Here is a 26,086-nt window from a genome sequence, read left to right as displayed (position 1 = left end):
AGGAGGAGGACGACATAGTCTGGCAGCGGCTCTCTCATAGAGAACACCAGTGCTGGCCTGAGCCTCCTGTGTATGGAGGAGTTGGAGGAGCTGTTGGTGCCGGATCCCTCGGCTGGCGACCATGTAATGTAGCCGCCTCTGATCCGGTCTCATTGTGCTGACGATCACAGTGCAGGGATCCATGTCCCCGATCTGCTGTGATCTCTTAGCGCAGATCGAGGGCCTCCAGCTCGTCCTCCGGCCGCTCCTGTGAAGCCACCAGAAGACACTGAGCAGTGCACACTGTGACGCATCTGCAGCGAGTGATCGCTGGCAGCGGGATCTGTGCACGGCCGATGTGGGCAGGTCTCTACATCTCAGGATCTGGGAGGATCATTGCTGCAGATCTTATCATCCACGGTGTAAGGACTGGACTCTGCGGCTGCAGATGGAGAAGCCTCCGGCAGGCGGCTGGGATCTGCCCGTACTGCCCCCGGGTGTAGGGGCATCACCCCTGCAGCCAGTCATCCTGCCTGCACCAGTGGCACCCCGACTATCCCTCGTCATTCTGGTTTCTCCGGATCCCCTCATCGAAGAGATCACAACTACATAGACAGGATCATCTTTCTTGCTGTCAGTGAATGGGAACATTCTGGTGTATTTTCTAACGTTTGAGGATTTGTTACAATGTATCAGTGCAGTCAATCCTACAAATCCTGGACTGTAGCGGATTGCTCTCTGTCTCTCAGCTGATTTCCAGTCCTTGTTCCCACTTGATGGCAGCAGCAGAGATCCTGAAGCGCAGGAGTAGGACGTGGCAGAACTTCTGTAGTTTCCACATTCGATCATGAAGCAGGCGGCTCTGGCTGAACAGAACTGCGGCGATACTCTGCAGAGAATGCCTGTCCTATGATTAGGGGTAAGGCCTTGGCCCCACTATCAGTATTCAGTCAGTATTCGGTCAGTATTCGGTCAGTATTTGTTCTCAGGAGTGGGTGATAGATACAGAATTGGTGACTTGTGTCTATTAGACCTTTCCTCTGATTGTTCCTCACCTGGTTTTGGCTCCAGAGAAAAAATACTGACCGAATACTGACCGGATACTGATAGCGGGGCAGTGGCCTAATACTCTGTCCCGCAGGAGGAGTGTTACACATTGCAGCACGGCGGGGACCCTGGTGCGTTACCGGAGGGTGGAGGATTATTTTAGCAGATGACCCCTAAATAGATTCCCAGCTAGAAGCCGAGGTGGTCCGCATTAGTCTTACCTCTGGGGGCGACTCTGAGCGCTGGGAGAACTCTGCGGACTCTGGGGTCAGTCCACGGATCACCTGCTGGAGAGTGTCCACATGCCGTGGTCTCCGCTCGGCCCCCTGAGATCCGACTAGTAGGAGACCCTACAGACGGCGGAGGGGCGCAGGCGGCCGGGTCTGGAATGTCTCCGTGCTGGAGACAGCTTGAAGTGACACCCCAGCTGGATGGCCATGTTTGGAGTTGTAATCCAAGAAGGGTTAGGCAGAGATAGCGAGCGGGCAGGAGAGATTGCAGAGTCACATAACCCAGATTACACACACCGCACAATCAGCTAGTGTCCGCTGGTATCAGCAAATTCAAGCTGCGTGTGATAGAAATGCAATGGTCATTTTATACTCATCTCCTGCTCACACAGCTGAGGGTGCGTTACAATGTATCAGTGCAGACGATCCATGATCACCTCTCCCCAGTCCAGGACGCTGGGTCAATAAAACCATACAGTGTAACAAAGCATCAGCACACCGTACTGCAGTTCCCACACTGACCTGTAGAGCGCGCCATGGCGGATGCTTCCTGGTTGCTGCAGCTCACTTGTCAGCTTTGTTGCACAGACTGGGACAGAATGCACAGAGTCATCTCATTATCATTAGCGGGTGGGGATGTTAATCACGGCTTGTACTACTGGGGGCCACATAAGGCAGGACAGTAACTGTGCACATGGCCACGGCTGTATCTGCTGCCACCCCCCGACCTCCAGGTTACAGCATGGCGCCCCCAGAAGGTTACAGGAAATACAGTGTCATAGCAATAATAGAAGGGGCAATTTATGGGCAACTTAAGACTAAGCCCACCAAGCTCCCCCTGCCATAAAATCCCACTCAGGACCCATGGAGCAGAGGGGAGGTATGTGCAGCGCCGGATGTGAGAGCAGCCCCGGGACCCCGGCCCTCTGGCCCCCGAGCCGATGACTGATCCCTTCCCATACAGCTAAATTAGGATCAGGGCCACAGGAGCAGGTGCAGAGGAGAGCACAGAGCATGAAACAGAGGGGACGGCGTACACAGAGAGGGGGACAAAGGGGACGGAGTACACAGAGAGGGGGACAGCGTACACAGAGCGTGAAACAGAGGGGACGGCGTACACAGAGAGGGGGACAGAGGGGACGGCGTACACAGAGAGGGGGACAGCGTACACAGAGAGGGGGACAGAGGGGACGGCGTACACAGAGAGGGGGACAGAGGGGACGGCGTACACAGAGAGGGGGACAGAGGGGACGGCGTACACAGAGAGGGGGACAAAGGGGACGGAGTACACAGAGAGGGGGACAGCGTACACAGAGCATGAAACAGAGGGGACGGCGTACACAGAGAGGGGGACAGAGGGGACGGCGTACACAGAGAGGGGGACAGAGGGGACGGCGTACACAGAGAGGGGGACAGAGGGGACGGCGTACACAGAGAGGGACAGAGGGGACGGCGTACACAGAGAGGGGGACAGAGGGGACGGCGTACACAGAGAGGGGGACAGCGTACACAGAGAGGGGGACAGAGGGGACGGCGTACACAGAGAGGGGGACAGAGGGGACGGCATACACAGAGAGGGGGACAGAGGGGACGGCGTACACAGAGAGGGGGACAGCGTACACAGAGAGGGGGACAGAGAGGACAGCGTACACAGAGCGTGAAACAGAGGGGACGGCGTACACAGAGAGGGGGACAAAGGGGACGGAGTACACAGAGAGGGGGACAGAGGGGACGGTGTACACCGAGAGGGGGACAGAGTGGACGGAGTGCACAGAGAGAGGGACAGAGGGGACGGCATACACAGAGAGGGGGACAGAAGGGACGGCATACACAGAGAGGGGGACAGCGTACACAGAGAGGGGGACAGAGGGGACGGCGTACACAGAGAGAGGGACAGAGGGGACGGCGTACACAGAGAGGGGGACAGAGGGGACGGCGTACACAGAGAGGGGGACAGAAGGGACGGCATACACAGAGAGGGGGACAGCGTACACAGAGAGGGGGACAGAGGGGACGGCGTACAAAGAGAGGGGGACAGAGAGGACGGCGCACCCAGAGAGGGGGACAGAGGGGACGGCATACACAGAGAGGGGGACAGAGGGGACGGCGTACACAGAGTGGGGGACAGAGGGGACGGCGTACACAGAGAGGGGGACGTCGTACACAGAGAGAGGGACTGAAGGGACGGCGTACACAGAGAGAGGGACAGAAGGGACGGCATACACAGAGATGGGGACAGAGAGGACGGCGTACACAGAGAGAGGGACAGAAGGGACGGCGTACACAGAGAGAGGGACAGAGGGCACGGCGTACACAGAGGGGATAGCGTACACAGGGGAGAGGGGGACAGAGGGGACGGCGTACACAGAGAGGGGGACAGAGTACACAGAGAGGGGGACAGAGAGGACGGCGTACACAGAGAGAGGGGGACAGAGGGGACGGCGTACACAGAGAGGGGGACAGAGTACACAGAGAGGGGGACAGAGAGGACGGCGTACACAGAGAGAGGGACAGAGGGGACGGCGTACACAGAGAGGGGGACAGAGGGGACGGCGTACACAGAGAGAGGGACAGAGGGGACGGCGCACCCAGAGAGGGGGACAGAGAGGACGGAGTACACAGAGAGGGGGACAGAGGGGACGGCGCACCCAGAGAGGGGGACAGAGGGAACGGCGTACACAGAGCGTGAAACAGAGGGGACGGAGTACACAGAGAGGGGGACAGAGGGGATGGTGTACACAGAGCGTCAAACAGAGGGGACGGAGTACATAGAGAGGGGGACAGAGGGGACGGCATACACAGAGAGGGGGACAGGGGACGGCATACACAGAGAGGGGGACAGAGGGGACGGCGTACACAGAGAGGGGGACAGAGGGGACGGCGTACACAGAGCGTGGAACAGAGGGGACGGAGTACTCAGAGAGGGGGACAGAGGGGACGGCGCACCCAGAAAGGGGGACAGAGCGGACGGAGTACACAGAGAGGGGGACAGAGGGGACGGCGCACCCAGAGAGGGGGACAGAGGGGACGGCGTACACAGAGAGGGGGACAGCGTACACAGAGAGGGGGACAGAGAGGACGGCGTACACAGAGAGAGGGATAGAGGGGACGGCGTACACAGAGAGAGGGACAGAGGGGACGGCGTACACAGAGAGGGGGACAGAAGGGACGGCGTACACAGAGAGAGGGACAGAGGGGATGGCGTACACAGGGAGGGGGACAGAAGGGACGGCGTACACAGAGAGGGGGACAGATGGGACGGCGTACACAGAGAGGGGGACAGATGGGACGGCGTACACAGAAGGACAGATGGGACGGCGTACACAGAGAGGGGGACAGAGGGGACGGAGTACACAGAGAAGGGGACAGAGTACACAGAGAGGGGGACAGAGAGGACGGCGTACACAGAGAGGGGGACAGATGGGACGGCGTACACAGAGAGGGACAGAGGGGACGGCGTACACAGAGAGGGGGACAGAGGGGACGGCGTACACAGAGAGGGGAACAGAGGGGACGGTGTACACAAGGAGAAGGACAGAGGGGACGGCGTACACAAAGAGGACAGAAGGGACGACGTACACAGAGAGGGGGACCGAGGGGACGGCGTACACAGAGAGAGGGACGTCGTACACAGAGAGAGGGACAGAAGGGACGGCGTACACAGAGATGGGGACAGAGAGGACGGCGTACACAGAGGGGATAGCGTACACAAAGAGAGGGACAGAGGGGACGGCATACACAGAGAGAGGGGGACAGAGGGTACGGCTTACAGAGAGAGAGAGGGATAGAGGGGACAGCGAACAAAGAGAGGGAGACAGGGGACTGTGTACACAGAGAGAAGGACAGAGGGGACAGCGTACACAGAGAGAGGGGGACATGAGATGATGTACACAGAGAGAGGGGGACATGAGATGGTGTACACAGAGGATAGAGACATACCAAGGAGAAAACAGAGACATGTGAAGACGGTTAGAACAGAGACATATCAAGAAGGAGAAAAGAGATATGTCAAGGAGAGTACAGAGACATGCCAAGAAGGAGAGCACAGAGACATGCCAAGAAGGAGAGCACAGAGACATGCCAAGAACCTTGTATCTGTGACGGTGTAGACAATGATGGAGTCAGTGCCGTCACCGCGCACGTCTCTGCTGTCCTGGACTCTCGGCCAGTAGCCCTAACATATCATCATACATAACATGTGACCAGAGTCCTGCCGCCCTCACACCGACCACTACAGCCGGCACCAGAGGCTGCTGACATCTGCGTTTTACAGCTCACTTGTCACCTTTGCTGTATGGACTGGGGCACAATGTGCAGAGTCATCTCATTATTATTATAGGTGGGGGACAATAATTGCAGCTCTATTTTACTGCTTGAGACCTACATAAGGCATTACACACCACATATATACAGTGCCTTGAAAAACTCTTCATACCCTGTGAACTTCTCATTTTTTTTAAGTTTGTTACGCCCATAAACTTAAATGTATTTTATTGGGATTTTCTGTGATAACAACACAAAGTAACAAGTATCTGTGAGGTGTAAAGGAAATAATATGAGGTTTTCTAATTATTTCAGAAATACAGTACAGACCAAAAGTTTGGACACACCTTCTCATTTAAAGATTTTTCTGTATTTTCATGACTATGAAAATTGTACATTCACACTGAAGGCATCAAAACTATGAATTACCACATGTGGAATTATATACTTAACAAAAAAGTGTGAAACAACTGAAAATATGTCTTATATTCTAGGTTCTTCACAGTAGCCACCTTTTGCTTTGATGACTGCTTTGCACACTCTTGGCATTCTCTTGATGAGCTTCAAGAGGTAGTCACCGGAAATGGTCTTCCAACAATATTGAAGGAGTTCCCAGAGATGCTTAGCACTTGTTGGCCCTTTTGCCTTCACTCTGCGGTCCAGCTCACCCCAAACCATCTCGATTGGGTTCAGGTCTGGTGACTGTGGAGGCCAGGTCATCTGGCGTAGCCCCCCATCACTCTCCCTCTTGGTCAAATAGCCCTTACACAGCCTGGAGGTGTTTGGGGTCATTGTCCTGTTGAAAAATAAATGATGGTCCAACTAAATGCAAACCGGATGGAATAGCATGCCGCTGCAAGATGCTGTGGTAGCCATGCTGGTTCAGTATGCCTTCAATTTTGAATAAATCCCCAACAGTGTCACCAGCAAAGCCCCCCCACACCATCACACCTCCTCCTCCATGCTTCACGGTGGGAACCAGGCATGTAGGGTCCATCCGTTCACCTTTTCTGCGACACACAAAGACACGGTGGTTGGAACCAAAGATCTCAAATTTGGACTCATCAGACCAAAGCACAGATTTCCACTGGTCTAATGTCCATTCCTTGTGTTCTTTAGCCCAAACAAGTCTCTTCTGCTTGTTGCCTGTCCTTAGCAGTGGTTTCCTAGCAGCTATTTTACCATGAAGGCCGGCTGCACAAAGTCTCCTCTTAACAGTTGTTGAAGAGATGTGTCTGCTGCTAGAACTCTGTGTGGCATTGACCTGGTCTCTAATCTTAGCTGCTGTTAACCTGCGATTTCTGAGGCTGGTGACTCGGATAAACTTATCCTCAGAAGCAGAGGTGACTCTTGGTCTTCGTTTCCTGGGTCGGTCCTCATGTGAGCCAGTTTCTTTGTAGCGCTTGATGGTTTTTGCAGCTGCACTTGGGGACACTTTCAAAGTTTGCCCAATTTTTCGCACTGACTGACCTTCATTTCTTAAAGTAATGATGGCCACTCGTTTTTCATTACTTAGCTGCTTTTTTCTTGCCATAATACAAATTCTAACAGTCTATTCAGTAGGACTATCAGCTGTGTATCCACCAGACTTCTGCACAACACAACTGATGGTCCCAACCCCATTTATAAGGCAAGAAATTCCACTTATTAAACCTGAGATGGCACACCTGTGAAGTGAAGACCATTTCCAGTGACTACCTCTTGAAGCTCATCAAGAGAATGCCAAGAGTGTGCAAAGCCGTCATCAAAGCAAAAGGGGGCTACTGTGAAGACCCTAGAATATAAGACATATTTTCAGTTGTTTCACACTTTTTTGTTAAGTATATAATTCCACATGTGTTAATTCATAGTTTTGATGCCTTCAGTGTGAATGTACAATTTTCATAGTCAAGAAAATACAGAAAAATCTTTAAATGAGAAGGTGTGTCCAAACTTTTGGTCTGTACTGTATAAGTCTGATAATTGTGCCGTGCATTAGTATTCAGCCCCCTGAGTCAGTACTTTGTAGGACTACCTTTCTCTGCAGTCACTGCTGCAGTCTTTTGGGGTCTCTCTCACCTCTTGCTGCAGTCTTTTGGGGTCTGTCTCTCCACCTTTCTCTGCTGCAGTATTTTGCAGTCTGTCTCTCCCACCTTTCTCTGCAGTCTCTTGGGGGTCTGTCTCTCCCGCGTTGCACATCTAGAGGTGACATTTTGCCCCGTCTTCTTTGCACTCTTGCTCTCGCTCAGTGATCGGATGGAGACGTCTGTGATCAGTAATTTTCACGTCTTATCACATTTTCTCTGGGATTTGGGTCTGGACTGTGACTGCGCCGTTCACACACAGGAATATGCTCTGATGTAAACCCTCCATTGTAGCTCTGCAGGATGTTGAGGGTCGTTGTCCTGCTAGAAGGTGAACCTACGCCCGGTCTCAGGTCTCCTGCAGCCTCTAATAGGTTTTCCTCCAGGATTGTCCTGTATTTGGCTCCATCCATCTTCCCATCGCCTCTGACCAGCTTCCCTGCCCCTGCTGGAGAGAAGTCTCCCCACAGCAGGATGCTGCCACCACCATGTGTGACAGTGGGGATGGTGTTTTATGGGTGATGTGCAGTGTTAGTTTTCCATCACACATTGAGTTTTACATTTAGCCCATTACTTCTCCTTTGGTCTCATCTGACCAGAGCCCTTTCCTCCACATGCTCGCTGTGTCCCCTACATGGAACGTCTTATGGCTTTCACAAATGTCTTTTTCTTGCCACATTTTCATAGAGGCAGATTTGTGGAGTAGACGACTAATAGTTGTCCTGTGGACAGATTCTTCCCCCTGAGCTGTGGATCTCTGCAGCTCCTCCAGTGACCATGGGCCTCTCAGCTGCTTCTCTCATTAGAGCTCTCCTTTCTTGGGATGTCAGTTTCGGTGGATGGCCATATCTTGGGAGGTTTGCAGTTGTGCCATACTCCTTCCATTTTTGGTTGATGGATTTCAGATGTTCAGAGCTTGGGCTTTTTTTTATAACCTAACCCTGCTTTACTCTTTTCCACAGCTTCATCCCTGACTTGTCTGGTGGGCTCCTTGGTTTTCCTCTTTATCCCTGACCTGTCTGGTGGGCTCCTTGGTTTTCCTCTTCATCCCTGACCTGTCTGTGGGCTCCTTGGTTTTCCTCTTCATCCCTGACCTGTCTGGTGGGCTCCTTGGTTTTCAGCTTTATCCCTGACATGTCTGGTGGGCTCCTTGGTTTTCATGATGCTGTTTGATTATTAATGTCCTCACACAAACCTCTGAGGCCTTCACAGAACAACTGTAGTTATACTGAGAAGAATCACACCCAGGAGGACGCAATGTACTAATTACGTGACTTCTGGGGGCAATTGGTCACTCAGGGTGTTATTTAGGGGCATCAGACTACAGGGGGCTGAATACTAATGCACCTCACAATGTTCAGATTTATATTTTTAATACAATTAGAAAACCTCATATCATTTCCTTTACACCTCACAGATACGTGTTACTTTCTGTTGTTATCACATAAAATCCATTTAAGTTTGTGGTGTAATGTGGAAAAGATCACGGGGTGTGAAGACTTTTTCAAGGCACTATAGGGCTCTGTATGCAGCTCCTGTTTCACTCCCTGTGTTAGAGCATTTATAATAGGAGGATTATAGATATCTGAAGACTGAACCCACTGCCCTTTCCCAGCAGAAAAATCCCACTAAAGACGTGAAGCAGAGATGAGAAAGATGGACGATGCCAAGACCACAGAGATACCACATGTAGGACAGAAGACAGAGGACATGGCAGGGACATAAAAGGAAAGAAGTGGTATACAGAGACAGAAATGGCATGGAGGGGCAGTAGATAGATGGCAAAGGGATGAAATTATGGGAGAGGAGAGAAAAGAGGTGTGCAGGGAGGGCAGAGACAGGTGACATGCGGGGAGGGCAGAGACAGGTGACATGCGGGGAGGGCAGAGACTGGTGACATGCAGGGAGGGCAGAGACAGGTGACATGCGGGGAGGGCAGAGACAGGTGACATGCAGGGAGGGCAGAGACTGGTGACATGCAGGGAGGGCAGAGACTGGTGACAGGCAGGGAGGGCAGAGACAGGTGACATGCAGGGAGGGCAGAGACTGGTGACAGGCAGGGAGGGCAGAGACAGGTGACATGCGGGGAGGGCAGAGACTGGTGACAGGCAGGGAGGGCAGAGACTGGTGACATGCAAGGAGGGCAGAGACTGCTGACATGCAGGGAGGGCAGAGACTGGTGACAGGCAGGGAGGGCAGAGACTGGTGACATGCAGGGAGGGCAGAGACTGGTGACATGCAGGGAGGGCAGAGACTGGTGACATGCAGGGAGGGCAGAGACAGGTGACATGCAGGGAGGGCAGAGACAGGTGACATGCAGGGAGGGCAGAGACTAGTGACATGCAGGGAGGGCAGAGACTGGTGACATGCAGGGAGGGCAGAGACAGGTGACATGCGGGGAGGGCAGAGACTGGTGACATGCGGGGAGGGCAGAGACTGGTGACATGCGGGGAGGGCAGAGACTGGTGACATGCAGAGAGGGCAGAGACAGGTGACATGCAGGGAGGGCAGAGACTGGTGACATGCAGGGAGGGCAGAGACAGGTGACATGCAGGGAGGGCAGAGACTGGTGACAGGCAGGGAGGGCAGAGACAGGTGACATGCGGGGAGGGCAGAGACTGGTGACATGCGGGGAGGGCAGAGACTGGTGACATGCGGGGAGGGCAGAGACTGGTGACATGCAGAGAGGGCAGAGACAGGTGACATGCAGGGAGGGCAGTGACTGGTGACATGCAGGGAGGGCAGAGACAGGTGACATGCAGGGAGGGCAGAGACTGGTGACAGGCAGGGAGGGCAGAGACAGGTGACATGCAGGGAGGGCAGAGACTGGTGACATGCGGGGAGGGCAGAGACTGGTGACATGCGGGGAGGGCAGAGACTGGTGACATGCGGGGAGGGCAGAGACTGGTGACATGCAGAGAGGGCAGAGACTGGTGACATGCGGGGAGGGCAGAGACAGGTGACATGCGGGGAGGGCAGAGACAGGTGACATGCGGGGAGGGCAGAGACTGGTGACATGCGGGGAGGGCAGAGACTGGTGACATGCGGGGCGGGCAGAGACTGGTGACATGCGGGGAGGGCAGAGACTGGTGACATGCGGGGAGGGCAGAGACTGGTGACATGCAGGGAGGGCAGAGACTGGTGACATGCAGGGAGGGCAGAGACTGGTGACAGGCAGGGAGGGCAGAGACAGGTGACATGCGGGGAGGGCAGAGACAGGTGACATGCGGGGAGGGCAGAGACAGGTGACATGCGGGGAGGGCAGAGACTGGTGACATGCGGGGAGGGCAGAGACTGGTGACATGCGGTGAGGGCAGAGACTGGTGACATGCGGGGAGGGCAGAGACTGGTGACATGCGGGGAGGGCAGAGACTGGTGACATGCAGGGAGGGCAGAGACTGGTGACATGCAGGGAGGGCAGAGACTGGTGACATGCGGGGAGGGCAGAGACTGGTGACATGCGGGGAGGGCAGAGACTGGTGACATGAGGGGAGGGCAGAGACTGGTGACATGCGGGGAGGGCAGAGACAGGTGACATGCGGGGCGGGCAGAGACTGGTGATAGCGGGGAGGGCAGAGACAGGTGACATGCGGGGAGGGCAGAGACTGGTGACCTGCAGGGAGGGCAGAGACTGGTGACATGCAGGGAGGGCAGAGACTGGTGACATGCGGGGAGGGCAGAGACTGGTGACATGCGGGGAGGGCAGAGACTGGTGACCTGCAGGGAGGGCAGAGACTGGTGACATGCGGGGAGGGCAGAGACTGGTGACCTGCAGGGAGGGCAGAGACAGGTGACATGCAGGGAGGGCAGAGACTGGTGACCTGCAGGGAGGGCAGAGACAGGTGACATGCAGGGAGGGCAGAGACTGGTGAAATGCGGGGAGGGCAGAGACTGGTGACATGCGGGGCGGGCAGAGACTGGTGACATGCAGGGAGGGCAGAGACTGGTGACATGCGGGGAGGGCAGAGACAGGTGACATGCAGGGAGGGCAGAGACTGGTGACATGCGGAGAGGGCAGAGACAGGTGACATGCGGGGCGGGCAGAGACTGGTGACATGCGGGGAGGGCAGAGACTGGTGACATGCAGAGAGGGCAGAGACAGGTGACATGCGGGGCGGGCAGAGACTGGTGACATGCAGAGAGGGCAGAGACAGGTGACATGCAGGGAGGGCAGAGACTGGTGACATGCGGGGAGGGCAGAGACAGGTGACATGCGGGGCGGGCAGAGACTGGTGACATGCAGGGAGGGCAGAGACAGGTGACATGCGGGGAGGGCAGAGACAGGTGACCTGCAGGGAGGGCAGAGACTGGTGACATGCAGGGAGGGCAGAGACTGGTGACAAGCGGGGAGGGCAGAGACTGGTGACATGCGGGGAGGGCAGAGACTGGTGACCTGCAGGGAGGGCAGAGACTGGTGACATGCGGGGAGGGCAGAGACTGGTGACCTGCAGGGAGGGCAGAGACAGGTGACATGCAGGGAGGGCAGAGACTGGTGACCTGCAGGGAGGGCAGAGACAGGTGACATGCAGGGAGGGCAGAGACTGGTGAAATGCGGGGAGGGCAGAGACTGGTGACATGCGGGGCGGGCAGAGACTGGTGACATGCAGGGAGGGCAGAGACAGGTGACATGCAGGGAGGGCAGAGACTGGTGACATGCGGGGAGGGCAGAGACAGGTGACATGCGGGGCGGGCAGAGACTGGTGACATGCAGGGAGGGCAGAGACAGGTGACATGCGGGGCGGGCAGAGACTGGTGACATGCAGAGAGGGCAGAGACAGGTGACATGCAGGGAGGGCAGAGACTGGTGACATGCGGGGCGGGCAGAGACTGGTGACATGCAGAGAGGGCAGAGACAGGTGACATGCGGAGAGGGCAGAGACAGGTGACATGCGGGGCGGGCAGAGACTGGTGACATGCAGAGAGGGCAGAGACTGGTGACATGCAGGGAGGGCAGAGACAGGTGACATGCGGGGCGGGCAGAGACTGGTGACATGCAGGGAGGGCAGAGACAGGTGACATGCGGGGCGGGCAGAGACTGGTGACATGCGGGGCGGGCAGAGACTGGTGACATGCGGGGCGGGCAGAGACTGGTGACATGCAGTTTTAGTAATTTATTTGCAGGCGGCGTTCCTCTTGGTGCAGGGAGTCCTTGCTGTATCTGGTATATGGCGGTATACGGTAATGGCGCCGTGCGCTGCTCATGTGACGTCGAGCACGGGCGTCCTGTGATTCTCGCCTCTATCTGCGGCAGCTGGTGAGTGAGAGCGGACACAGAGCAGGATAATGAGGGACAGATTTAGCACATGGCAGCCTGATAGGAGTTATCTGTCATGGCGGGGGGGCAGCGAGGACCATGGCGCCCCCAGAACCACAAGTCCTTCCCTGGTTGACAACAAATATCAGCCCTGTTACCTCTCCCCCAGGGGTGGTCACCCAGCTCTCCCAGACTCCTGAGAGCCAGCACCTATCCCACAATATCTACTGCCAGCGAGTGAGGACAGCCGGCGCCCGATCCCCCCACAGCACGCCCTGGTCTGCCCCGGAGTCAGAGCCGCCACCATAATGGAGGATACCACTACACCCTATCCGGGGGCGGTGGTGTTACACCCCTGCCAGTGATGAGACTTTCCTCGCTTGGTGCCAGCTTGGCACGGTGCCCACAGCTAATGGAGTAAGAAGTTAACCATTTGTTGCTGCTGTTTATATGAGAATGCTGGGCAGAATCAGCAGCAGAAATTAGAGTGTAAGCTCTTGGATCAAGATCATGAACCAGGGCGCCATCAACGCCCAAACCCGACCCCAGCGCGGCTCTTCATATATCAGCTGACGACAGACTGAAATGGAGACTTCACCCGCGGTCGTGGGCACCATGGAAGCCGCCTCCACAGCGCTGGGTGCACTAACTTTTGCACATTTCCAGGGCATAGTGTGAGATAAGTGCCGTCCAGCAGGGAAATCCCCAGCGGCAGCAGCACAGAGAGCGGCACAACGCCCGCCACACCCGCAGAGATGTCAGCGCTAGAGGCTGCGGGTCCGGTGTACGGGGAGAAGTACCGCTGCCGAGGAGGGTGCGGCACGGGCACCCAGCCGGCGAGGAAGCTTCAGTACGACGGGCACCATGTGGGCACTCACCTGACCAGGGCGCGGAGCACATCTCCTCTCCGGAGCAGACAGGCGCCGATGTACCACTGCCGGGAGCTCCGGGGGTTACTTACACTGAGTGATAAATTATTCACGGGGCCCCATAGGGACACAACAGTAAGAGGAGCCGCAGCCGGGGAGAGGGCGGCAACCAGGTGAGAGGCTGCAGGGAGGAGGCGACGGGGCCGGCACCTGTCATACACCACAAGTCACAGCACACCAAGGCCAGGGACGAGAATGATGGCACGTTTCACATCTGATTGGGATCCACAGGTGACAGATCAGAGGAAATGAGGATCTGTAGCGCTGCATTGTGGGAGATGTGGGGTCACAGGCGGAGACTACAGGACGGGGCCCGATGAGAGGACAACAACCCCACAACAGAGTACACCCCGACCCCACAACATAGTACACCCCAACATAGTACACCCCGACCCAACAACATAGTACACCCCGACCCAACAACATAGTACACCCCAACATAGTACACCCCGACCCAACAACATAGTACACCCCGACCCCACAACATAGTACACCCCAACATAGTACACCCCGACCCAACAACATAGTACACCCCGACCCAACAACATAGTACACCCCAACATAGTACACCCCGACCCCACAACAGAGTACACCCCGACCCCACAACATAGTACACCCCAACATAGTACACCCCGACCCAACAACATAGTACACCCCGACCCAACAACATAGTACACCCCGACCTAACAACATAGTACATCCCGACCCCACAACATAGTACACCCCAACATAGTACACCCCGACCTAACAACATAGTACACCCCGACCCAACAACATAGTACACCCCGACCTAACAACATAGTACACCCCGACCCAACAACATAGTACACCCCGACCTAACAACATAGTACATCCCGACCCCACAACATAGTACACCCCAACATAGTACACCCCGACCTAACAACATAGTACACCCCAACATAGTACAACCCGACCTAACAACATAGTACATCCCGACCCCACAACATAGTACACCCCAACATAGTACACCCCGACCCAACAACATAGTACACCCCAACATAGTACACCCCGACCCAACAACATAGTACACCCCGACCTAACAACATAGTACATCCCGACCCCACAGCATAGTACACCCCAACATAGTACACCCCGAACCAACAACACAGTACACCCCAACATAGTACACCCCGAACCAACAACACAGTACACCCCAACATAGTACACCCCGAACCAACAACATAGTACACCCCAACATAGTACACCCCGACCCCACAACATAGTACACCCCAACAGAGTATACCCCGACCCCACAACAAAGTACACCCCAACAGAGTACACCCCGACCCCACAACATAGTACACCCCAACAGAGTATACCCCGACCCCACAACATAGTACACCCCAACAGAGTACACCCCGACCCCACAACATAGTACACAACAGAGTACACCCCGACCCCACAACATAGTACACCCCAACAGAGCATACCCCGACTGCACAACATAGTACACCCCAACAGAGTACACCCCGACTGCACAACATAGTACACCTCAACAGAGTAAACCCCGACCCCACAACATAGTTCACCCCAACATAGTACACCCCGACTGCACAACATAGTACACCCCGACCCAACAACATAGTACACCCCGACCCCGCAACATAGTACACCCCAACATAGTACACCGCAAACCCACAACATAGTACACCCCGACCCCACAACATCGTACACCCCAAAATAGTACACCCCGACCCCACAACATAGTACACCCCAACCCCGCAACATAGTACACCCCAACGTAGTACACCGCAACCCCACAACATAGTACACCCGACCCCACAACATAGTACACCCCAACATAGTACATCGCAACCCCACAACATAGTACACCCCAACATAGTATACCCTGACTGCACAACATAGTACACTCCGACCCCACAACATAGTACACCCCAACATAGTACATCCCGACCCCACAACATAGTACAACCCGACTCCACAACATAGTACACCCCGACCCCACAACATAGTATGTTGTGATGTACTATGTCGTGGGGTTGTGGTGTAGTATGTCGTGGGGTCGGGATGTACTATGTTGGGGGGTCGGAGTGTACTATATTGTGGGGTCCGGGTGTACTATGTTGGGGTGTAATATGTTGTTGGGTCTGGGGTGTACCATGTTTTGGTGTACCATGTTGTGGGTTCGGGGTGTACTTTGTTGTGGGATTGTGGTGTGGTATGTTGAAGGGTTGGGGTGTACTATGTTCTCAGATTGGGGTTTACTTTGTTGTGGGTTGTGGTGTACTATGTTGTAGGTTCAGGGTGTACCCCAACCCCACAACATGCTACACCCTAACCCCACAACATGGTACACCCAGACCCCACAACATGGTACACCCTGAACCAACAACATAGTACACCACAACCCCACAACAAAGTACACCCCAATCTGAGAACATAGTACACCCCAACCCCACAACATACCACACCACAATCCCACAACAAAGTACACCCCAAACCCACAACATGGTACAACACAACATGGTACACCCCAACCACACAACATGGTACACCCCGACCCCACAACATAGTACACCCCAACCCCACAACAAAGTACACCCCAATCCGAGAACATAGTACACCCCAACATAGTATACCCCGACCCCACAACATAGTACACCCCGACCCCACAACACAGTACACCCCGACCCCACAGAACAGTACACCTCGACCCCACAACATAGAACATCCTGAATCCACAACATAGTACACCCTGAACCCACAACATAGTACACCCCGACCCCACAACACAGTACACCCCGACCCCACAACATAGTACACCCTGAACACACAACATAGTACACCACAACACAGTACACCCCGATCCGAGAACATAGTACACCCCAACCCCACAACATACCACACCACAATCCCACAACCAAGTACACCCCGAACCCACAACATGGTACACCACAACATGGAACACCCCGACCCCACATGGTACACCTCGACCCCACAACATGGTACACCCAACCCTACAACAAAGTACACCCCAATTCGAGAACATAGTACACCCCAACATAGTACAACCCAACCCCACAACATAGTACACCCCAACCCCACAACATACCACACCACAATCCCACAACCAAGTACACCCCGAACACACAACATGGTACACCACAACATGGTACACCCCGACCCCACAACATGGCACACCCCGACCCCACAACATGGTACACCCCGACCCCACAACATAGTACACCCAACCCTACAACAAAGTACACCCCAATTCGAGAACATAGTACACCCCAACATAGCACACCCCGACCCCACAACATAGTACAACCCGACCCCACAACATAGTACACCACAACCCCACAACATAGTACACCCCAACCCCACAACATAGCACACCCCAACATAGTACACCACAAACCCACAACATAGTACACCACAACCCCACAACACAGTACACCCCGACCCCACAACATAGTACACCCTGAACACACAACATAGTACACCACAACCCCACAACACAGTACACCCCGATCCGAGAACATAGTACACCCCAACCCCACAACATACCACACCACAATCCCACAACCAAGTACACCCCGAACCCACAACATGGTACACCACAACATGGTACACCCCGACCCCACATGGTACACCTCGACCCCACAACATGGTACACCCAACCCTACAACAAAGTACACCCCAATTCGAGAACATAGTACACCCCAACATAGTACACCCCAACCCCACAACATACCACACCACAATCCCACAACCAAGTACACCCCGAACACACAACATGGTACACCACAACATGGTACACCCCGACCCCACAACATGGCACACCCCGACCCCATAACATGGTACACCCCGACCCCACAACATAGTACACCCAACCCTACAACAAAGTACACCCCAATTCGAGAACATAGTACACCCCAACATAGTACACCCCGAACCCACAACATAGTACAACCCGACCCCACAACACAGTACACCACAACCCCACAACATAGTACACCCCAACCCCACAACATAGCACACCCCAACATAGTACACCACAAACCCACAACATAGTACACCACAACCCCACAACAGAGTACACCCCGACACCACAACATAGTACACTCCAACATAGTATACCCCGACCAGACAACATAGTACATCCCGACCCCAAGACATAGTACACCACAACCCCACGACATAGTACACCACAACCCCACGACATAGTACACCACAACCCCACGACATAGTGCACCCCAACCCCACGACATAGTACACCCCGACCCCACGACATAGTACACCACAACCCCACGACATAGTGCACCCCAACCCCACAACATAGCACACCCCGACCCCACGACATAGTACACCACAACCCCACGACAGTGCACCCCAACCCCACGACATAGTACACCCCAACCGAACGACATAGTATGTACCCCCGAACCCACAACATAGTACACCCCGAACCCACAACATAGTACACCACAACCCCACAACACGGTAAACCACAACCCCACAACATGGTACCCCACAACATGGTACACCCCAACCCCACAACACGGTACACCCGAACCCCAAAACATGGTACACCCCGACCCCACAACATAGTACACCCCGACCCCACAACATAGTACACCCTGAACCCACAACATAGTACACCCTGAACTCACAACATAGTACACCACAACCGCACAAAAAAGTACACCCCAATCCGAGAACATAGCACACTCCAACCCCACAACATACCACACCACAATCCCACAACAAAGTACACCCCGAACCCACAACATGGTACACCACGTCATGGTACAGCCCGACCCAGCAACATAGTACACCACAACATAGTACACCCCAACCCCACAACATAGTACACCCCAATCCGAGAATATAGTACACCCCAATCCCACAACATACCACACCACAATCCCACAACATAGTACACCCCGAACCCACAACATGGTACACCACAACCCCACAACATAGTACACCACGACCTCACAACATAGTACACCCCAACCCCACAACATAGTACACCCCAAACCCAGAACATAGTACACTACAACATAGTACACCACAACCCCTCAACATAGTACACCCCAACCCCACAACATAGCACACCCCAAACCCACAACATAGTCGACCCCACAACATAGAACACCCCAACCCCAAAACATAGTACACTACAACATAGTACACCCCGAACCCACAACATAGTACACCCCAACCCCACAACATAGCACACCCCAAACCCACAACATAGTACACCAAAACCACACAACATAGTACACCCCAACCCCACGACATAGTACACCAGAACCCCACAACATAGTACACCACAACCCCACAACATAGCACACCCCAACCCCACAACATAGCACACCACAACATAGTACACCTCAACCCCAGAACATAGTACACCCCGAATCCACAACATAGTACACCCCAACCCCACAACATAGTACACCCCAACATAGTACACCACAACATAGCACACCCCAACATAGTACACCACAACATAGCACACCCCAACCACACAACATAGCACACCACAACATAGTACACCCCAACCCCAGAACATAGTACACCCCGAATCCACAACATAGTACACCACAATCCTACAACATAATACATCCCAAACCCACAACAAAGTACACCCCCATCCCACAACATAGTACACCCCGAACCCGCAACATAGTACATCCCAACCCCACAACATAGCACACCCCAACCCCACAACATAGCACATCCCAACCCCACAATATAGTACACCCCACCCCACAACATAGTACACCACAACCCCACAACATATCACACCCCAACCCCACAACATAGTACACCCCACCCCACAACATAGCACACCACAACGCCACAACAATGCACACCCCAACCCCACAACATAGCTCACCCCAACCCCACAACATACCACACACCAGCCCCACAACATAGCACACCACAACCCCACAACATAACACATCCCAACCCCACAATATAGTACACCCCACCCCACAACATAGTACACCACAACCCCACAATATACCACACCCCAACCCCACAACATAGTACACCCCACCACATAGCACACAACGCCACAACAATGTACACCCCGAACTCACAACATAGTACACCCCAACCCCACAACATAGCACACCACAACATACCACACACCAGCCCCACAACATAGCACACCCCAACCCCAAAACATAGTACACCCCAACTCACAACATAGTACACCCAAACCCCAGAACATAGTACACCACAACCCCAGAACATAGTACACCCCAACCCCACAACACAGTACACCACAACATTATACCCCCCACCCCACAACAGTACACCCCAACCCCACAACAAAGTACACCCGACCCCAAAACAAAGTACAACACAACCCCAAAACATAGTAAACCACAACCTCACAACATAGTACACCACAACCCCACAACATAGAAAACCCCGACCCTACAACATAGTACACAACTCCACAACATAGTACACAACTCCACAACATAGTACACCCCAACCCCACAGTACACCCCAACCCCACAATATAGTACACCACAATATAGTACACCCCAACCCGAGAACATAGTACACCCCAACCCCACAACAAAGTACACCCGAAACTAAAACATAGTACACCACAACCTCACAACATAGTACACCACAACATAGTACATAACTGCACAACATAGTACCTCCCAACCCTACAACATAGTACACCCCAACCCTACAACATTGTACACCCCAACCCCACAACATAGTACACCCGTACCCCACAACATAGTACACCCCAACCCCACAACATAGTACACCCCAACCCGAGAACATAGTACACTACAACCCCACAACATAGTACACAACTGCACAACATAGTACACCCCAACCCTACAACATAGTACACCCCAACCCTACAACATTGTACACCCCAACCCCACAACATAGTACACCCGTACCCCACAACATAGTACACCCCAACCCCACAACATAGTACACCCCAACCCGAGAACATAGTACACCACAACCTCACAACATAGTACACAACTGCACAACATAGTACACCCCAACCCTACAACATAGTACACCCCAACCCTACAACATAGTACACCCCAACCCCACAACATCGTACACCTCAACCCCACAACATAGTACACCCCAACCGCAGAACATAGTACACCCCAACCCCGCAACATAGTACACCCCAACCAAGCAACATAGTACACCCAGGCCCCACAACATAGTACACCCCAACCCCACCACAAAGTACACCCCAACCCCAAAACATAGTACACCACAACTCCAAAACATAGTACACAACTTCACAACATCGTACACCACAACCCCACAACACAGTATACCCCAAAGTACACTACAACCCCACAACATAGAACACCCCGACCCTATAACATAGTACACCCCAACCCCACAACATAGTACACCACAACCCCACATCATAGTACACTACAACCCCACAACATAGAACACCCTGACCCCACAACATAGTAAACCCAGATCCCACAACATAGTACACCCCGACCCCACAACATAGTACACCCCGACCCCGCAACATAGTGCACCCCAACCCCACAACATACACCACCACACAACATAGTACACCACAACATAGAACACCCCAACCCCACAACATAGAACACCCCAACCCCACAACATAGAACACCCCAACCCCACAATATAGAACACCCCAACCCCACAACATAGTACACCCCAACCCCACAACATAGTACACCCCAACCCCACAACATAGTACACCCCAACCCCACAACATAGAAAACCCCGACCTTACAACATAGAACACCCCGACCCCACAACATAGAACACTTCGACCCCACAACATAGAACACCCCGACCCCACAACATAGTACACCCCGACCCCACAAAATAGTACACCCCGACCCCACAACATAGTATACCCCGACCCCACAACATAGTATACCCTGACCCCACAACATAGTACACCCGACCCCACAACATAGTACACCACAACATAGTACACTCCAACCCCAGAACATAGTACACCCCGAACCCACAACTTAGCACACCACAACCCCACAATGTACACCCCGAACCCACAACATAGTACACCACAACCGTATAACATAATACACCACAACCCCACAATAATGTACACCCCGAACTCACAACATAGTACACAATTCCACAACATAGTACACCCCGAAGCCACAACACAGTACACCACAACCCCACAACATACCACACCCCAACCCCACAAAGTACTACACCCCAACCCACAACATAGTACCCCACAACATAGTACACGACAACCTCACAACATAGTACACCCAAACCCCACAACATAGTACACCACAACCCCACAACATAGTACACCCTGACCCCACAACATAGTACACCACAACCCGAGAACATAGTACACCCCAACCGCAGAACATAGTACACCCCAACCCCACAACATAGTACACCCCAACCCCACAACATAGAACACCCCAACCCTACAACATAGTACACCACAACCCGAGAACATAGTACACCCCAACCCCAGAACATAGTACACCCCAACCCCAGAACATACTACACCCCAACCCCAGAACATACTACACTCCAACCCCGCAACATAGTACACCCGACCCCGCAACATAGTACACCCCAACCCCGCAACATAGTACACCCGACCCTGCAACATAGTACACCCCAACCAAGCAACATAGTACACCCCGACCCCACAACATAGTACACCCCAACCCCACCACAAAGTACACCCCAACCTCAAAACATAGTACACCACAACCCCACAACACAGTATACCCCATAGTACACTACAACCCCACAACATAGAACACCCGACCCTATAACATAGTACACCCCAACCCCACAACATAGTACACCCCAACCCCACAACATAGTACACTACAACCCCACAACATAGAACACCCTGACCCCACAACATAGTACACCCAGATCCCACAACATAGTACACCCCGACCCCACAACATAGTACACCCCGACCCCGCAACATAGTACACCCCGACCCCGCAACATAGTGCACCCCAACCCCACAACATAGTACACCCCAACCACACAACATACACGACACAACATAGTACACTCCAACCCCAGAATATAGTACACCTCGAATCCACAACATAGTACACCACAACCCTACAACATAATACACCCCAACCCTACAACATAGAACACCCCAACATAGTACACCCCAACCCCACAACATAGTACACCCCAACCCCACAACATAGCACACCCCAACCCCACAACATACCACACACCAGACCCACAACATAGCGCACCACAACTCCACAACATAACACATCCCAACCCCACAATATAGTACACCCCACCCCACAACATAGTACACCACAACCCCACAACATACCACACCACAACCCCCCAACATAGTACACCACAACGCCACAACAATGTACACCCCGAACTCACAACATAGTACACCACAACCCCAGAACATAGTACACCCCGACCCCACAACACAGTACACCACAACCCCACAACATTATACCCCCCACCCCACAACAGTACACCCCAACCCCACAACAAAGTACACCTGACCCCAAAACAAAGTACAACACAACCCCAAAACATAGTACACCACAACCTCACAACATAGTACACCACAACCCCACAACATAGTACACCCCAACCCCACAACATAGTACACTACGACCCCACAACATAGAACACCCCAACCCTACAACATAGTACTTTCCAACCCCAAAACATAGTACACCCGGACCCCACAACATAGTACACCCCAACCCCACAGTACACCCCAACCCCACAACATAGTACACCCCAACCCCACAATATAGTACACCACAACATAGTACAACCCAACCCGATAACATAGTACACCCCAACCCGAGAACATAGTACACCCCAACCCCACAACAAAGTACACCCGAAACCAAAACATAGTACACCACAACCTCACAACATAGTACACCACAACATAGTACACCCCAACCCTACAACATAGTACTTCCCAACCCCACAACATAGTACACCCGTACTCCAGAGCATAGTACATCACAACCCCAGAACATAGTACACCCCGACCCACAACCCCACATTATACCCCCCACCCCACAACAGTACACCCCAACCCCACAACAAAGTACACCTGACCCCAAAACAAAGTACAACAGAACCCCAAAACATAGTACACCACAACCTCAGAACATAGTATACCACAACCCCACAACATAGTACACTACAACCCCACAACATAGTACACTACAACCCCACAACATAGAACACCCTGACCCCACAACATAGTACACCCCAACCCCACAACATAGTACACCACAACCTCACAACATATTACACCACAACCCCACAACATAGTACACCCCGACCCCACAACATAGTACAGCCCAACCCCACAACATAGTACACCTCAACCCCACAACATAGTACACCCCAACCGCAGAACATAGTACACCCCAACCCCACAACATAGTACACCCCAACCCCACAACATAGTACACCCCAACCGCAGAACATAGTACACCCCAACCGCAGAACATAGTACACCCCAACCCCGCAACATAGTACACCCCAACCCCGCAACATAGTACACCCGACCCCGCAACATAGTACACACCAACCAAGCAACATAGTACACCCCGACCCCACAACATAGTACACCACAACCCCACCACAAAGTACACCCCAACCCCAAAACATAGTACACAACTTCACAACATCGTACACCACAACCCCACAACACAGTATACCCCATAGTACACTACAACCCCACAACATAGAACACCCCGACCCTATAACATAGTACACCCCAACCCCACAACATAGTACACCCCAACCCCACAACATAGAAAACCCCGACCTTACAACATAGAACACCCTGACCCCACAACATAGAACACCCCGACCCCACAAAATAGTACACCCCGACCCCACAACATAGTATACCCTGACTCCACAACATAGTACACCCCGACCCCACAACATAGTACACCACAACATAGTACACTCCAACCCCAGAACATAGTACACCCCAAACCCACAACTTAGCACACCACAACCCCACAATGTACACCCCGAACCCACAACATAGTACACAACCGTACAACATAATACACCACAACCCCACAACAATGTACACCCCGAACCCACAACACAGTACACCACAATTCCACAATATAGTACACCCCGAAGCCACAACATAGTACACCACAACCCCACAACATACCACACCCCAACCCCACAACATAGTACCCCACAACATAGTACACGACAACCTCACAACATAGTACACCCAAACCCCAGAATATAGTACACCCCAACCCCACAACATAGTACACAACAACCTCGAACACCCCGACGCTACAACATAGTACACCACAACCCCACAACATAGAACATCCCAACCCTACAACATAGTACTTTCAACCCCACAACATAGTACACCACAACCTCGAACATCCCGACCCTACAACATAGTACACCCTGACCCCACAACATAGTACACAACTCCACAACATAGTACACAACTCTACAACATAGTACACCCCAACCCTACAACATAGTACTTTCAACCCCACAACATAGTACACCCAGACTCCACAACATAGTACACCCAGACCCCACAACATAGTACACCCCAACCCCACAACATAGTACACCCCAACCCCACAACATAGTACACCCCGACCCCACAATGTAGTACACCGCAACCCCACAACATAGTACACCCCAATCCCAGAACATAGTACACCCCAACCCCACAAGATAGTACACCACAACCCCACAACATAGTACACCCCAACCCTACAACATATAGAGGGTATGGAAAGTATTCAGACCCCTTTGTTTCATTGCAGCCATTTGGTAAATTCTAAAAAGTTCATTTTTTTCTCATTAAAGTCCACTCTGCGCCCCATCTTGACTGTAAAAAAACAGAAATGTAGAACATTTTGCAAATTTACTAAAAAAGAAAAACTGAAATATCCCATGGTCATAAGTATTCAGACCCTTCGCTCAGACACTCATATATAAGTCACATGCTGTCCATTTCCTTGTGATCCTCCTTGAGATGGTTCTACTCCTTCATTGGAGTCCAGCTGTGTTTCATTAAACTGATAGGACTTGATTAGGAAAGGCACACACCTATATAAGACCTCACAGCTCACAGTGCATGTCAGACCAAATGAGAATCATGAGCTCAAAGGAACTGCCCAAGGAGCTCAGAGACAGAATTGTGGCAAGGCACAGATCTGGCCAAGGTTACAAAAGAATTTCTGCATTACTCAAGGTTCCTAAGAGCACAGTGGCCTCGATAATCCTTAA

The 26,086-nt window shown here is 53.1% G+C and overlaps 1 protein-coding gene across 3 annotated transcripts in view; it reads right to left on the bottom strand.

Annotated features, from left to right (window-relative positions):
- The window catches only part of POPDC2 (popeye domain cAMP effector 2), a 102,967-nt gene extending 89,048 nt beyond the window's left edge, over positions 1–13,919 (bottom strand). The window contains exon 1 of one of the 3 annotated variants that reach the window (XM_073668722.1): positions 13,715–13,919. In XM_073668722.1, the coding sequence (XP_073524823.1) occupies positions 13,715–13,736 (22 nt within the window). In that variant the 5' untranslated portion in view covers positions 13,737–13,919. Of the gene's footprint in view, positions 1–1,247; positions 1,458–13,714 lie in introns of those variants that run through there. The other 2 variants (XM_073668723.1, XM_073668724.1) reach the window with 2 other exon arrangements.
- Between the last annotated feature and the right edge of the window lie 12,167 nt (positions 13,920–26,086).

The sequence above is a fragment of the Phyllobates terribilis genome, unplaced genomic scaffold (assembly GCF_046119375.1).
Source record: "Phyllobates terribilis strain yellow unplaced genomic scaffold, ASM4611937v1 Scaffold_2__4_contigs__length_985480577, whole genome shotgun sequence".
NCBI lineage: Eukaryota > Metazoa > Chordata > Amphibia > Anura > Dendrobatidae > Phyllobates > Phyllobates terribilis.
Note: the sequence above shows the minus strand (reverse complement) of the source record. Positions and strands in the feature narration are given on the sequence as shown.